The sequence below is a fragment of the Neofelis nebulosa genome, chromosome 10 (genome assembly GCF_028018385.1).
Source record: "Neofelis nebulosa isolate mNeoNeb1 chromosome 10, mNeoNeb1.pri, whole genome shotgun sequence".
In the NCBI taxonomy this organism is placed as follows: Eukaryota; Metazoa; Chordata; class Mammalia; order Carnivora; family Felidae; genus Neofelis; species Neofelis nebulosa.
The window spans coordinates 108,199,142-108,215,100 of record NC_080791.1 but is presented as its reverse complement, the minus strand read 5'-3'; the positions used below and the strand labels follow the sequence as shown (position 1 = coordinate 108,215,100).

Sequence of the window (15,959 nt, the reverse complement as noted above, 5' to 3'; positions counted from 1 at the left end):
GTCAGCTTGCCTCGTGCTCCCTGGTCAAGATGACGAAACCAGTTTAAAGGAGGATACAAAGGAGGATACGAGAAATCGACGTGTGTGTGTGTGTGTGTGTGTGTGGTCAATGGGGGAAACAGGAGGAATCCTGAAATAAGACTGTTATTGCTAAATTAGATCAATATTGGTCAATATCCTATAGAACAGTGTTTTTCAGGGGCACCCAGGGGGGTTCAGTCAGTTAGGCGTCTGACTTCGGTTCAGGTCATGATCTCACAGTTTGTGAGTTCGAGCCCCGTGTCGGGCTCTGTGCCGACAGCCTGGAGCCTGCTTCTGATTCTGTGTGTGTCTCTCTCTCCCAAAAATAAATATTAAAAAAAAAAAAAAGAGCAACGTTTTTCAAAGCCCCATGACCCCTAAGGGTGATAAAATGTACTGGGCAGAAATTCTCTAGTATGACACGAAAGGACTGGGGCCGTCTTTCTGCCTCATACCCACTGCAGGGAACACTAACCAAGAGGATGGAAATTCAGGTTTGCGGCCCCTCTTCAGACCTAGTTTGACTTACACCAGCCCCGGTGGGATCACGCCCAGGCCAGTAACTCCCGACAGATTTGATTAGTGAAGGTTTGATTTGATCACAGCTGCAGGCAGAGCTGAGCTGAGCTCTGACCTAGCAGCCGCCTCCCCCAGGACTCCACCATCAGGGCCTGGATGGTTCTAGGAGTCCGAGGCGCCCCCCGCCACCGCCACCCCCCCCCCACTTCCTGACCAGTTCTTGAAGGCGGCCCAGCTGTTACAAAACAGCAATCCTGCCATTTTCCTGAAGGGAATCATCTGATGCTCAGACGGCTGTTGGACCGGAAGCATGGTCCCCTTTGAGCCTGCTTCCCCCGAAAGCCTCCAGCATTTCAGCCTGGGAAAGCAAAGGTATGAGGCTACGTGAACACTGCAGGAAATGGAGTCGGTCACAGAGCCCTCTCTGCCCATTTGTCTCCAAACCACCGAAGAGCTGACAGGTGCCCCGGAGACCCCAGCATTGTCCTGCCCTGAGCTGCGTCCCTACAGCCGCTCCTGTTGACACAGCAAGGCAGCGAGGCCTTCCCAAAGAGGGAGTCCCACAGCACAGCCATGCGGGCCCCGGGACATTCCCGGGTCTTTTAACACCCACACCCACACCCACACACACACACACACTACTGTGCCATTCACAAGCTGTGCCCCCGATCGTCCAGGCCTCTCTGTCTTCAAGGCACTGAGGCTGGGTTGGCAAACCAGCCTCCTGCGTCCCCATGATTCTGCCTTGTGAGGAGCAGAATGGGATGCCCCTCTCCGCCTGGAGCCTGAGAGGTGGTGTAGCTTTGGAGAGAAGAGGTCCTGCTCCCGGGTTCTAATCTCAGCTCCGCCACGTGCCAGCCCGTGTGGCCTCGACCGAGTAACCACACATGCGTCTTTATTTGCAACATGCAGTTAACTGCATGTTACCTGCAACATGCCCACTTCAGAGGCCCCCGCAAGGACTGGTGACCCAGTGCGGGCTCGGGGAGTTGTTAGCATGCAGCGAGGGTTGGCAAGTAGCCTACTTCCGGTGCATCTACCCACGCCTCCGACGTGGCTTCAGGGGCCCCGTGGAAGCAGGGTGGAGTGGGGTACCCCAGCAGGCTCCCAACACCCACCCCACCTGAAGGGGCTGCTATTCCTGCCTGTGAGGGTGGCTCGATCCCACGGCCCAGCAGCAGCACCCTCTGGAAACATCCCGCCCTGGAGGACTGTTAGATCCCACATCCCCGTCTCACGAGGGCACTTGTGTGTCATGCAGGCCCCCACCCATGGCCACCTCAGTGATCCCACTGGGGCTCATTCAGATGGGGTCTGTTTCCCAGGGGTTCTGAGCCCACCTTTTGTATCCCTTGGGGTTGCCCCGGGCCCCCTGCGTTCTGCTCCTTAAATCCCAGATAGCTGGGCCATGAATGCCCGACGCTGAGGAGGTGCGCTGGTCCAAGGCAGCTTTCCATCCATTCGACAGGCATGTGCTGAGTGCCTCCTACGTACCAGGCTCTGTTCTGGGCTCCGGAGATTCAGCGAGGGTGATTCAGTGAGATTCAGTGAGGGCGAAGCTTCCATCCGGGAGCGGGGAAGGGTGAGGAGGCCAGGACCAGGGAAAGACAACGGGACCGCTGGGCAGTGCTAACAGCCTGCCTGAGGTTTGGGATCATAAAGGTAAAGCAAGACCAGTGAGGTCACGTGATTCTGCAGGCCCATTCAGGGTCAAGGGTACAGGTGCAGAGTGGGCAGAGCGCCAGGTTTTTTCCCCCAGCGAATGTGACGGAAGCAGAAGAGGAGGCCGGTGGAGAGGCTTTGTAAGGGGCTGGGCGAGGCCAGGAGGGAGGAGAGGGAAAGTGGGAAGAGCTGGCACCAATGGATCAGGGGTCCTGGAGGGACAGGAGAACTCCTGCAGGCAGCAGGATCAACAAGTGAGGTGGGAAAATAAAAGAGAACCTGGTAGCTACCTTAAATGGTTCCATCAACACCACAATCCAAAATGTTCAGGGAGGGGCCACACCAGCCACCGAGCCTAGATGGGGAAAGGAAAATTGGCCAGGTTTACATCCGGTGCAGAATGCAGCGTAGACACCAGCTGACTCCAACAGCCTGAGCTGGGGTTCTCAGATGGCACACAGAGATGTCACACGCCCTTGTCCACGTGTCGCATCTGTAATTTCACAGGTTCAAGCAGCTAAATCCCTCCAGGAGGGGGTGGTGTGGGACCGTGGGGCTGTTCCTCATGCCGTCATCACCGTGTCTGTTCCTCAAGTTATCAGCCGATCTTGACGTCCCTCCCACTGCCTGCCAGGTGGTGACAGTCCTCCTGGTCCTCAGGAATGTGTACGCTCCCCACACTAACAGGCTTCTGATAAGATCCAAGGTCATATCTGGCGTGCTGATAACCACCTTGCAAAAACTGTGGCTTCCTGGTGTGCCTCCCTGAACCACTGATCACACTAAACCCCACCCATAGTCCTCCCATGCTGTCCTCCTGACCAGCAGCACCAGGGGGGATGGACACAGGACGGTGGGGGGCAGGTGGTGCCCACAAAACAGGGTTGTGAGCAGGAAGGGGGCTGCTCCGGGAGTGGGCTGTGAAATCACACACACACACCAAGTCTACCCTGCCCGGCTCACCCAGCTCTTGGGGCATCTGTGGGACAATCAATGGGCTGCAGCCTGGCTGGGGAGAGGCCCAAGGCAAGATAGGTCATGGGGGTAGGAGGAGTCACAGCTTGAGCCCCAGGGATCTTCCCACCCTGCCTGGCTCTCTGAGGCCCACAAGGGGCTCAATCAACATTTGTAGTGAGAACTTGGTGTCTTCCTCTCCTTCTCAGCCTTTGCGCATGCTGGGCCATTTGCATGCTGGGCCATTTGCATGGATGGCCTGCCCCTTGCCTTCTCTGCCTGCTGAATGCCTTCTCATCCTTGGAAGATCCCTTCAAATGTTCCCTCTTAGAATTCCTCATTCTCCCCACTGGGAACACACTGGTCCTCCCTCTATAGGGGCACTTACCACATGGTTGAGCCCAAAGCCTGCCTGTCTCCCCTCTGGACCTGAAGTCTTGGGCACCTCTTCCTCCTCAGGCCCTAACACGGGTTTTGCACAGAGCTGGATGAATGGATACTTGCAGGTATAAGAGAAGGAGTGAATAAAGGAATGGATGGATGGGAGGGTGGGTGGATGCGTGGATAGAAAAATGGATGGGTAAATGGGTTAGTGGGTAGATGGATGGATGGGTGGATGGATGGATGGGTAGATGGGTGGATGGGTGGATAGATGGATGGATGGATGGATGGAAGGATAGAAGGATGGATGGATGGATGGATGGATGGATGGATGGATGAAGGATGGATGGATGGGTAGTTGGGTGGGTGGATGGATGGATGGATGGATGGGTGGGTGGGTGGCTGGATGGGAGAATAGATGGGTGGGGGAATAGGAGGGCAGGTGGATAAATAGTGGATGGATGGATGAACGGGTGAATGGATTCCAGAGAGGGCAGATACAGTTAGAGGATGGAGGAGGAAGTCACCTTGCAAAGGAAGAAATGGCTTCCCTTTCTAAGAGTTCCACTTCCTCACATAAGCTGGGACCCCTGCAGGATACACACAGAGAATTCTTCTGGATCCCCTTTCTTCCTTTAGCCCCAGGTTTTGCATTTTAGGGAGTCAGATGAGGCAGGAGTGGCTAAAATGTACTGAACTCCCATGATGTGCCAGACACTGGGCTAGATTTTTCTGCAGATGTGGTCTTGTTTAATGAAAACAGCACCAGTTTTGTGAAACAGATCTATTATCCCCGTTTGACAGCTTTAAAAAAACAAAACAAAACAAAACAGAGTCAGAGAAGCTAAACGAATTGCTCAGGGTCACACAGCTTACATCCAGCAAGGACGGCATTTGAACTCAAAACCTGCTCAAGCAGTGGGGGCTGAATGCGCTGGAAATCAAAGGGCGCTGAGGAGACAGAGGCAGGGGTGGCTGGGGGCAGGCCCAGCATTGCTCTGAACAGTGGCTCTGAGTTCCAGTTCTGGCTGAGACCTGGTCCCTCTCTGGGCCTCAGTGTGCCCATATGGACTTGATACCCTGGGGGTCGCTTCGGTGAATGATGCAGATATGGAGGTGGATGGGAACAGCTCGCGGCCCTCCCTGCAGGATGCTCCCTGACTCTCCCCGCCAGCGGAGGGCCAAAGGGCAGGGCCACCCATGGGGTAATGGTTAACTAGACCTGACACCCATCTATAAGGAGTGACCCCAGCTGGCCAAGACTCCACAAGATGCAGTGGGTGAAGGTGCTTGGGGGGTTGGTGGGGGCCTCTGCCCTCTTGGGCCTGGGGATCATCCTGGGCCACTTCGCCATTCCCAAAGGGGCCGACGCACCAGCTCCCAGCGTCTCAGTCTCCCAGGACCTGGATCTGGAGATCCTTGAGACCGTCATGAAGCAGCTGGATGCCAGCAAGATTCGAGAGAACCTTAGGTGAGAGGGCTGTCTACCCTCCCCTCCTGTTCACCAGAGGCGCCTCCCTGACCCTGGGCCTGGCCCTTTGTCTCCCCGCAGAGAACTCTCCAGGGAGCCTCACCTGGCTTCCAGCCCCCGGGATGAGGCGCTGGCACAGCTCCTGCTGCAGCGCTGGCGGGACCCGGAGTCAGGCCTGGACGCGGCGGAGGCCCCCACGTACGAAGTGTTGCTGTCCTTCCCCAGCCGGGAGCAGCCCAACCGGGTGGCTGTCGGTGAGGTCCCTCCCACTCAGGTCTGGGGATGCCCGTGGGGCGGGACCTGCCGGGCCCAGCTCTGATGCTGCCCCTCCTCCACAGTGGGTCCCACTGGGACCATCCTCTTCTCCTGCCGCCAGAGTGAACAGAACCTGACTGGGGAGCAGGGGGGCCCCGATGTGGTGCCACCTTATGCTGCCTACGCTCCCCCTGGAACCCCGCAGGTGGGCCTGGACACTCCCTCCCCTCTGCCGAGGCCCAGTCCCCTGTGGCTCCACCCCGAATTCTCCCTTCCTGACCCAGGGCCCTTCCCCCTAAACTCCACTGCCACACCTTTTGCCCATCGCCTAGTCATTTTACAAACGCTAATGGCCCCGTGTTCAAGGCCAGGCCCACTACAGGGCACCTGGACCCAGAGGAAACGAGATGTGACTCCGTTCTTGGGAAGTTTACAAGCTCTGGGTGAGGCGGGGAAAATAGAATCGAAATCCTTCACTCTGCCACTCGGCCTCCCTCTCTCCTTTCCTCACCCCCTCTTTCCTGGGCCTGGCTCTGAGGATCACCTCCCCTTGGGACCAGGGCCTCCTCGTCTACGCCAACCGGGGAACGGAAGAAGACTTTATGGAGCTACAGACTCAGGGCATCAGACTGGAAGGCACCATCGCGCTGACCCGCTATGGGGGTACAGGGCGTGGGGCCAAGGTGAGCAGCAGCCCCCAGTACAGGAAACTGGTGTGTGTGTGTGTGTGTGTGTGTGATGGGGTGGTCAGCAGAGGACAGGAAGAAGAGAGGGGAAGAGGAAGGAGCAGGGTTGAGTGGCCTGCGGAGCCCTGGGCTGGGGCACAAGAGGTGAGCTATATTTGTGCTGTTACCACTCATGATGTGCTGTGTGACCCTGGATGCCTCCCCTAACCTCTCTGAGCCTTAGGAAATAAATGGATCAGGTAAACTTTGATATTCTGGGGGTCTAAGTTCTCCTGAATATTCAACTTAAGTCCCTCCTGTTGCCCTCCCTCCCGGCCTGCATCTTTTCAACTAAACATTTTGGCTGAGTAGTTCACATGTGTGTTTTTCAAAAATGCGGGATTTTTTTTATTTTTAAACATATAGAGTGAGAGAAGGGAATAGGGAGTTAGTGTTTAGCGAGTACAGAGTTTCAGATGTGCAAGACGAAGAATTCTGGAAGTGGGTGGGGGTGATGGTAGTGCAATAAAATGTGGATGTCCTCCCTGCCGCTGAACAGCAGGCTATAAAATGGTTAGGGTAGTAAATTTCATGTAGATTTCGGTTGGGGTCACTGGCTGAGGTCTTGATCTCACAGTTTGGGAGATTGAGCCCCTTGGCGGATAGCTCCCAGCCTGCTTGAGATTCTCTCTCTCTCTCTCTCTCTCTCTCTCTCTCCTCTTTCTGCCCCCCCCACCCCCGCTTGCACACATGCTCTCTCTCAAATAAATAAACTTAGAAAAAAAAAGAGAAGTGCCCATAATAAGATCTGCAAAAGAGAAAAGAGGAAGAGCCATAATGGAGTTACACAAACTATAGAATTTCCAGTTAAAAAGAGAAAAAAAAAGTTTAGAGTGCAAAAGCTTTCCTGTCATGCCATCCTCCACAGAGGAATCTATCCACAGTTTCTTTTGGAAGAAATGCATATGAATATATATTTTTATTTCTCCCTCTTTTTGTTTAAAAGCAGCATACTATAGGGGCGCCTGGGTGGCGCAGTCGGTTAAGCGTCCGACTTCAGCCAGGTCACGATCTCGCGGTCCGTGAGTTCGAGCCCCGCGTCAGGCTCTGGGCTGATGGCTCAGAGCCTGGAGCCTGTTTCCGATTCTGTGTCTCCCTCTCTCTCTGCCCCTCCCCCGTTCATGCTCTGTCTCTCTCTGTCCCAAAAATAAATAAAAAACGTTGAAAAAAAAATTAAAAAAAAAAAAAAAGCAGCATACTATACCCGCCTTTTCAAGGTGTGCTTTTTTTCACCTTAATACATCCTGGAGATGATTCTCCTTCGGCACACAAATTGTGTCCTTGTTCTCTTTCTTTCTTTCTTTCTTTCTTTCTTTCTTTCTTTCTATGTACTATTTTGTTTTCATTGTGCTAAAATATACCAGTATAAACTGACCGTGTTAACCATCTCTAATGGTCCAATGCAGATGCATTAAGTAGCTTTACAATGCTGTGCAAACCATCACCACCGTCCATTTCTAGAACTCCTGATCATTCCAAACGAAACTCTGTGCCCACTAAAAATAACGCCCCCTCTCTCCCTCCCCAGCTCCTGGTGACCTCTATTCTACCTTCCAGCTATATGAGTTTGCCTATTCTAGAAACCTCATATAAGAGGAAGCACACAATACTGACTTTGTGTGCCTGGCTTCTTCACTTAGCATAATGTTTTCAAGGCCCATCGATGTTGTGGCAGAACTTCATTGCCTTTCAAGTCTGAGTAATTGCCTCTTGCATGCTGTATACCACACATTGGCTTATGCATTCATTCTGCCCATGGACACTTGGGCTGCTTCTGCCTTTTGGCTCCTGTGAGCGGTGGCCCTGCTCTCCTACGCAGCTGCCCAGGGTGCCCTTGTGCGATGCCTCCGATCACGTGACAGCCCTGCTCATGAGCATCGACCTGCCTATGTCCGGCGGTCTTTCGCTCCCTCGAGCAGGGCTGCAGTAAATGACTTGTGCGAGCATCATCTTGCCTGTGGGAAGACAGATCCATCCTGACTGCCACAGTGAGGGAGGGAGCGGAACAGGACATGACATCCCCTCTCCTTTCCCCTAAACACAGCCTCATCCCCGTCCCGCAGGCTGTCAATGCGGCCAAGCACGGGGTAGCTGGGGTGCTGGTGTACACGGACCCCGCAGACATCAACGATGGGCACAGCTCCGCCAGCCAGACCTTTCCGAACTCTTGGCGCCTGCCTCCCTCAGGGGTGGAGCGAGGCTCCTACTATGAGTATTTTGGGGATCCTCTGACTCCCTACCTTCCGGCCAATCCTTCTTCCTTCCGCCTGAACCCTGATACTGTCTCTGGATTTCCTCCCATTCCCACTCAGCCCATTGGCTTTGAGGATGCAAAAATCCTTCTCTGGTAAGCTCTGGTGCCCCCCGGGGGCCCCTGCCCGCAATCCAGTGGCCCCCAACCTCCAACCCCCACACCCTCCACCTCCTCCTCAGTAACCTCCAGGGAACCTCGGCCCCAGCTGCCTGGCAGGGAGCACTGGGCTGTGACTACAAGTTGGGGCCTGGCTTCCGACCTGATGGAGACTTCCCAGCAGACAGGTGAGGTGGGGCCCCGCTTCCTCAAGGCTCCTCTCCTCTTCCCTTGTTATGCTTCTCTGTCCACATCAAGGCCTGGCCTTTTCCTTTCTTCTCTCTCCCAACCTTCCCCTGACTCCAAAATATCTGTCTTGTCTTTGGGGAAGCCACAAGGCCCTGTGGGGTTCCACCCGCCCTTCATTTACACCCTCTACTCTCCAGCCACCCTCTCTCTCTTGAACTCATTCCCAAACCAAGGCCTCTTCACTTGCTTGCTGCTCCCTCTGCCTGAACACCATTCCCCACGCTCCTGCCACTCCTGGCCTGTCCTCCCCCCATCTGCCACCAGGTGTCCTCTTACAGGTCAACCTGTTAGTGTCCTCGCCACACCCCTTCACCGCCTGCAGGTGCTGTCTTCCTCGTGGTTTGTCTCGCTCAGGGGAGGGAGGTCCCCCCAAGGGCGGGGCTGTGTCTGTCTCAGGCCCTGCCCAGAGCCTAGTACGGTGCAGGCATACACTAAGTATCCAATAAATACTCTCACCTGAGTCAGTCAGTCCGTGAAAAGAACGGACTCTAAAGAGCGGGGCTCTAGCCTTGCTGCCTCTCCAGGTACTTCTGGGCAAGTGACCTCGTGGTGTCCCTTTCTCGCTCTGGGTCCCAGTTTCCCCTGTATCGGGTTGTGAGGGGGAGTGGGCAGGGCCAAGACTCTGCTCGCCCCCTTGGCTCCCCAAGCCAGGTGAACGTGAGCGTCCACAACCGCCTGGAGCTGCGGAACTCCTCCAACGTCCTGGGGATCATCCGCGGGGCGGTGGAGCCCGGTGAGCGCCCCGTCGGAGCTCCCTGACCACGCCCCCTGCGCTCCGCCCGGCTGGCCCCGCCCACCCTCCTTCTTCCCTGGTTTCTGAGCCTCTGCTCGTCTCTCCAGACCGCTACGTGCTGTACGGAAACCACCGGGACAGCTGGGTACATGGGGCCGTGGACCCCAGCAGTGGCACTGCAGTCCTCCTGGAGCTCTCCCGAGTCCTGGGGACCCTGCTAAAGAAGGGTGAGGCAACCCCCGTCCCCGGTCTAGGGACTCTCCCAGCAGGAGGTCACCCGCAGCTCACTCCTCCCCCAGTTTCCCCCACCCAGCCCTCTCCCACCTCCTCTCTCTCACTCTCCAGTGCCCACTTGTGCCAAGCCTGAGGGCCCTGGGGGACGACCTGCACGGACACCAGTCCTGGCCTTGCTCCGGTCGCCCAGTGGGACATGGGGAGCTCGTGCGGTGGCTTCTGAGAGCCTCCTGTGTCCCTCCAGTGGAGGGAAGCCGGGTGCCACCGTAAGGAAGGCAGTGCCCGGGCTCTGCCTTCAGCCTAGTTGAGGCAGGGATGACAGGCAGTCGTTAACTCAACAAACATGTCCTGTATGCCTACTACGTGCCAAGCCAGTTCTAGGCACAGCAGACCCCACAGTGAACACCTGAGTGGCCGTGTGTAAAGACAACGGTGGTCACAGTTTCTCTTGCTCCAAATGGGGAGGTTATGGGGAGTGAAGGCCCTACATGGAGGGACCCGTCAGAGGCCTTGGCATCCTCAGGGCCAGGAGGGATAGTGGGCTCGGGCCAAGGTGGGGGCAATGGGAAGGAGGTCTGTGGGTGTCACAGGTGCGAGAGAGGACGAGTGGAGGACTCCTGGCTCCCTGATTGCTGGTTTGAGCAACCTATATATGGCCGTGCCATTTATGAAAAACAAATTGGGGTCAGAGGGCAGATCGAGGGGGAAGAACATGAGGTTAGTTCTTTACATGTTGATTTTTTTTTTTTTTAGCTTTTGTGTGTGTGTGGTAAAATATACGTGCCATACAATTTGCGCTTCTAACCAGTTTTAAGTGTACAACTATGGCATTAAGTATATTCTGTGTTGTACAACCATCGCCCCCATCCATCTCTGGAACTTTTTCATCTTCCATTACCTACAACATGCTAAAGTTATCACTCCATAATTTGAATGGATACCAAGTTAATCTCATAGGAAACTCTACTGCTAGAAAGCGCTGTCTTTCCTCTTTACGTTACTGATGTCACAAATCACATCGTTATACATGCGTGCCCGTTCACACATGGATTTTGAGGGGCCTAGGAGACATTACCCCCGGGGAGAGGGCAAGCAGGCAGTTGAAAGTGCTGATCTCCAGGTCAGAATAGAGACTCCAGAGATAAACTGGGGAGTTGGTGGCATAAATGGCATGCAAAATCACAGGCGTGGTAGAGATCAACTGATAAGTGGAGGGGGGCTGAGCTTGTGGTTTTATCCCCGTTACAAGGGCAGGAATTTCTGTCTCTGTCGTTGCTGTTCAAGTTTTTTATTTTGAAATAATTTCTGGGGCGCCTGGGTGGCTCAGTCGGTTGAACATCCGACTTCCGGTCAGGTCATGATCTCTTGGTCCGTGAGTTCGAGCCCCGTGTCGGGCTCTGTGCTGATGGCTCAGATGCTGGGGCCTGCTTCGGATTCTGGGTCTCCTTCTCTCTCTGCCCCTCCCCTGCTCATGCTCTGTCTCTCTCTGTCTCCAAAATAAATAAAAACATTAAAAATTTAAAAAAAATAATAATTTCAAGCTTACGCAAAGACTTGCCAACATAGTACAAAGAAGCCTTAGACACCCTTCATTCAGATACTCCTGATATTAGGATTTTTACCTTGTTTTCTCTTTCTCTTTTTGTTTTCTGGAGTGTTTGAAAGTTGCAGAAATGCTGAACTTTTACCCATAAACTGTGTATTTCCTAAAAACAAGAACATTTCCCTTCATGACCACCATACAATGACCAGAATCAGGAAATTAACAATGGTCCCAGTTGTTCTCATAATGACCTTTAGAGCAAAAGAAATTTCTGGTTCAAGGGCCAATCCAGGATCACACACTGCATGTGTGGTAGTGGTATGTGTCATCTGTGGAGGGTTAGGGGGTGTCTGGAGGAGGTAAGGGGCAAGCGAGGGCTGCTAAGGCTTCTGGAAGGCGGCTGGAGACTGCGGCAAGAGCGGTGTGGCATCGAGATTGGAGATGGAAACGCGGTCGCCAGAGGCAGTGAGAGGGAGTGTGGGCAGCTAGTGAAGCCCCTGGACTCTGGAGCCGGGCTGTGGATTTGAACCCTGGCTCTGCTTCCTACCAGCTGTGTAACCCTGAGCAAGTCATTTAACTTCTCTGTGGCTCAGTTTCAATTGCGAAAAGGAGACTGTAACAGTCCCTCCCTCAAGGCATTGAGGACTGGCTTAATATGAATAATGCCCTAAGGAGAACATCAGTGTCTTATTACCAAGTGGAGAAGGTTCCGGAAGAGTTTGGCATAGGATGCTTGAAGGAGACAGTTGGGGGGGCCAAGGGTCAGGATGTCTACCCAAAGCATGCCTATAAGGAAGGGGGAGGGAGGGCATCCTGGCAGAAGGGACCACCTGAGATTGGTATTGGGGGCAATTTTGTGGTGGGGTCATAACACAGGCCGGGGGCTGGAAAAAGGAGGCCAGAGGGAGCCTGGGCCAGAGGGCTGGGCTGGAGAGTAGCTGGGACCTACCTCCTGTCTCCGGCAGCCCCGCCCCGTCCAGCCCTTCCTCCTCTCCACGTTCTCAATATTTCCAAGCGACCCCAAGATCCGGGGACCCTGTCCTCCAGCCCTTTATCCCCCTCCCCAGGAACCTGGCGGCCCCGCAGATCAATAGTGTTTGCGAGCTGGGGGGCAGAGGAGTTTGGCCTCATTGGCTCCACAGAATTCACCGAGGTGAGTGAGCCCTGCAAGGCTGGCGGTCAAGGGGATTCCCGAGGCAGGGCACCGCTGAGCTGACGTCGGTCCTCCCACCCTCAGGAATTCTTCAGCAAGCTGCAAGAGCGCACCGTGGCCTACATCAACGTGGACATCTCCGTGTTTGGTGCGGGGGGCAGCTGGGCTGGCTGGGGGAGGCGGGTAATGAGGGCCTGGGGCCTGAATAGAGGCTTTTCTGATCTTCCCACAGCCAATGCCACGTTGAGGGCTCAGGGAACACCCCCGGTCCAGAGCGTCATCTTCTCCGCGGCCAAACAGGTGAAAGGGGGTGGGGCCGGGAGGAGGGCTGTCCCAGGCGGGGTGGGCGGGGCTGGAGCTGGTACTTATTAGAGGGTCCTGGCGTCAGGAGGCTGGGGGCAGGCTTTGTAGGAGCCGCAGGGCTATGCGTAGGAAGGAGACTCCAGTGGGCAGAGCGGAGGACGACGGCCTCTTGGGCCTTGGGGGAGGCCAGCCCCAGACTGGATTCCTCTCCGGGTCAGATCCCCGCACCGGGCCTCGACGGCCTCAGCATCTACGACAACTGGATCCGGTATTTCAACCGCAGCAGCACAGAATACGGCCTGGTTCCCAGGTGAGCCCAGGGCCAGGACAGGGGCCCGGGAAGGGCGGGCTGGCCCAGCGGCCTCCAACCCGACCATCTTTCTTCCCACAGCCTGGGCTCTCTGGGTGCTGGCAGCGACTACGCACCCTTCATTCACTTCCTGGGCATCTCCTCCATGGACATCGCCTACACCTATGACCGGGTGAGCAGGCACTCCTGTCTCCCAGCTCCGTACCTTGCTCCGCCATCCCCTTCCTCTTTTAGAGCTGCTCTAGTGCAGACTGAATCCGGCTCCACCTCTCAGTAGCTGTGCTACCTCAGCCCAGTGTCTTAACCTCTCTGAACATGTTTATGCTCACCTGTCAATTTATCACATTTAAGATACTACTGATTTTAAGATATACTATGGTGATGCGCACTATTCAGGGGGGAAAAAAAGCAACACTGCCAGTTAGTTGCAGGGTGACATTGACTTAAGAAGCATCCTGGGGCAGGGCACCTGGGTGGCTCAGTAGGTTCAGCATCTGACTTCTGCTCAGGTCGTGATTTCAGGGTTCGTGAGTGCAAGCCCCACATTAGGCTCCCTGACAGCTCAGAGCCCGCTTCGAATCCTCTGTTCCTGACTTGTGCTCTCTCTCAAAAAAAAAAAAAAAAAAAAAAAAGCATCCTGGGCTCCTGGCTGGCTCAGTGGAGCATGCAACTCTTGATCTCAGGGTTGTGAGTTTGAGCCCCACATTGGGTGTAGACATTACTTGAAAAAATCAATTTAAAAAACATTTGTTTAAATGTTCATTTATTGTTAAGAGAGAGTGCGAGCAGGGGAGGGGCAGAGAGAGAGGGAGACACAGAATCTGACGCAGGCTCCGGACCCCGAGATGTCAGCACAGATTCGGCTTGAACTCACGAACTGCGAGATCATGGCCTGAGCCAAAGTTGGACGCTTAACTGACTGAGCCACCCAGGCGCCCCAAGAAACAAATCTTACCACCAAAGAGGCATCCTGATTCCAGAGATCTTAAAATATGACAAAAATGTTTACCCCAGAATAGATTAAGTAACAGTATAAAACAGGCGTGATTCATAGCACTGGTGTGAGGGTAAAATGCGATAAGGGATATGGAGTGCCCAGCTTGTGTCTCCCTGCTTGATGTTCCAAGAAGCCACTTCTCTCATCCATGGCTATACTGCTGCAGGGCAGTAGAGCTGGGATTTGAATCCTCTTGTCCGATTCCCAAGCCCTCTTCTTCACGTGAAATAGGAAACTGGCACCTGACCCGGTTCTGCTACTCTTAGCTGTTTGGAGTCAGGCAGGTGACTTTACTTCTGGAGCCTCAGTTTCCTCCTCTGTGAAGTAGGAATTCTAGAACCTACCTCATACCCGTGGCGATGATTCGAGATAATGTCCCTGTGTTGTAGCTCGCTGTTGATTCGCCTTCTCCCGCTTCTCCTCTCAAGCCTGTCACTTGGCCTTGTTCCCCTAGAGCAAGACCTCGGCCAGGATCTACCCCACCTACCACACGGCCTTTGACACCTTTGGTTACGTGGACAAATTTGTGGACCCTGGTGAGGAAGGGGGCAGGGGGAATCCTGAGGCTGGAGGGCGGTGGGCTGAAGACCGAGCCCTGGCCTGATGGCATTCCTTGCAGGCTTCAGCAGCCATCAGGCTGTGGCCCGGACAGCAGGGAGCGTGCTGCTTAGGCTCAGTGACAGCCTCTTTCTGCCTCTTAACGTCAGTGACTACGGAGAGACCCTCCGAAATTTTCTGCAGGCTGCCCAGCGCGACCTCGGGGTCCTGTTGGAGCAGCACAGCATCAGCCTGGGTATGGAGCCCCCTTAACATGGAGGTGTGGGGAGCCCTGCACCTCCGGGGCTAAGATGCTGGCTGTTGCCCACAGGGCCTCTGGTGACAGCAGTGGAGAAGTTTGAGGGGGCAGCCGCGGCCTTGGGCCAACACGTATCAGCGCTGCAGAAGGACACCCCTGAGTGAGAAAGGGCAGCAAGCAGGTGTCTGGGAGGGTGGCCTCCGGGGCAGGATGCAGGCTGGCAGCTGGGCTGTTGGTTCCAGGGTGACAAGGTCCTGTCACTTCCAGCCCCCTGCAGGTCCGGATGCTCAACGACCAGCTGATGCTGCTGGAACGGACCTTCCTAAACCCGCGAGCCTTCCCAGAGGAACGATACTACAGGTGAGCCTGCTCAGGGCTCTTAGGAAGTGCTGTGCGGTGGGGGCCGGGCAAGGGGCACCCATCTGAGGGCGGAGAGATGTCAGAGTTCTGCTGGCCTTTAGAGCACAGCACAGCCCCTTGAAACAGGTGGGGAATCAGCCTCAAAGGAGGGGAGGCAAATCAATCAAGGTCACCTTGGGGCTATAACGTACATCTCTCACCCCCACTGCAACGAGGGCCGCAGGTTTCAGAGGCGGCGGGGAGGCGCTTTTGTGCCTAGCTGTACAGAGAGGGGCCCCTCCAGGCTGAAGCTCCCTCCTCTCCTGGTCCCTGAGTGACTTTGCGTCTCCCCCATATCTGCTTGCAGCCATGTGCTCTGGGCACCCCGCACGGGCTCCGTAGCCACATTCCCAGGCCTGGCCAATGCCTGCTCCAGGGCCATGAACACGAGCCTAGGATCTGCAGCCTGGGCGGAAGTGCAGAGGCAGCTCAGCATCTTGGTGGTGGCCCTGGAGGGCGCGGCAGCCACCCTGCGGCCTGTGGCTGACCTCTGACCCCAGCCCTCTTTCTCCAGCTCCCACCATCCTTTATCCTGACCTTCTCCCACCCGAGTTCTTTTTGGGTGTGCCCCAGTCGTCCTTGATGCCAACCTAAGGCACCATCACTGGACCCTCCAGAGCTTGAGACAACAGCTCAGGGTCCTGCCAGTTGTGGACACCTGAAGGGAGTGACAAGCCTTCCTCATCCTGGATGGCAGGATGGTGAAGATCCGGAGACGGGGATGGTGGGGAGTGTCAAAACCACCAGCTGCTCTTGGTGGTACGTGGGCAAGGGAGGGATGCATAATGCCAACCAGCGACCATGAGACCCACCCCTCAGGGACCAGCAGGGAAACTGAGGCCCAAGATGGCTAGGGCCTTGCCCAGGCTCGGTTCCTCTCTCCCTACATACCTATCGTGTCTCA

The 15,959-nt window shown here is 55.3% G+C and overlaps 1 protein-coding gene across 2 annotated transcripts; it reads left to right on the top strand.

The window, feature by feature from the left end:
* Nucleotides 1–4,785: 4,785 nt before the first annotated feature.
* NAALADL1 (N-acetylated alpha-linked acidic dipeptidase like 1) lies at nt 4,786–15,855 on the top strand. Of its 2 annotated transcripts, XM_058689587.1 has the most exons (18): nt 4,786–5,008; nt 5,090–5,262; nt 5,347–5,468; nt 5,824–5,946; nt 8,052–8,335; nt 8,422–8,526; nt 9,235–9,320; nt 9,428–9,547; nt 12,165–12,250; nt 12,335–12,398; nt 12,483–12,550; nt 12,772–12,863; nt 12,945–13,035; nt 14,315–14,396; nt 14,480–14,653; nt 14,729–14,816; nt 14,924–15,016; nt 15,363–15,855. In XM_058689587.1, the coding sequence occupies exons 1-18, from the start codon at nt 4,809–4,811 to the stop codon at nt 15,547–15,549; spliced, it is 2,238 nt and encodes a 745-aa protein (XP_058545570.1). In that variant the 5' UTR covers nt 4,786–4,808; the 3' UTR covers nt 15,550–15,855. The 2 variants fall into 2 exon arrangements, 1 of the variants encoding a protein (XP_058545570.1); XR_009250081.1 differs by lacking the exon at nt 15,363–15,855 and having other exon boundaries at nt 14,289–14,396.
* Nucleotides 15,856–15,959: the final 104 nt, after the last annotated feature.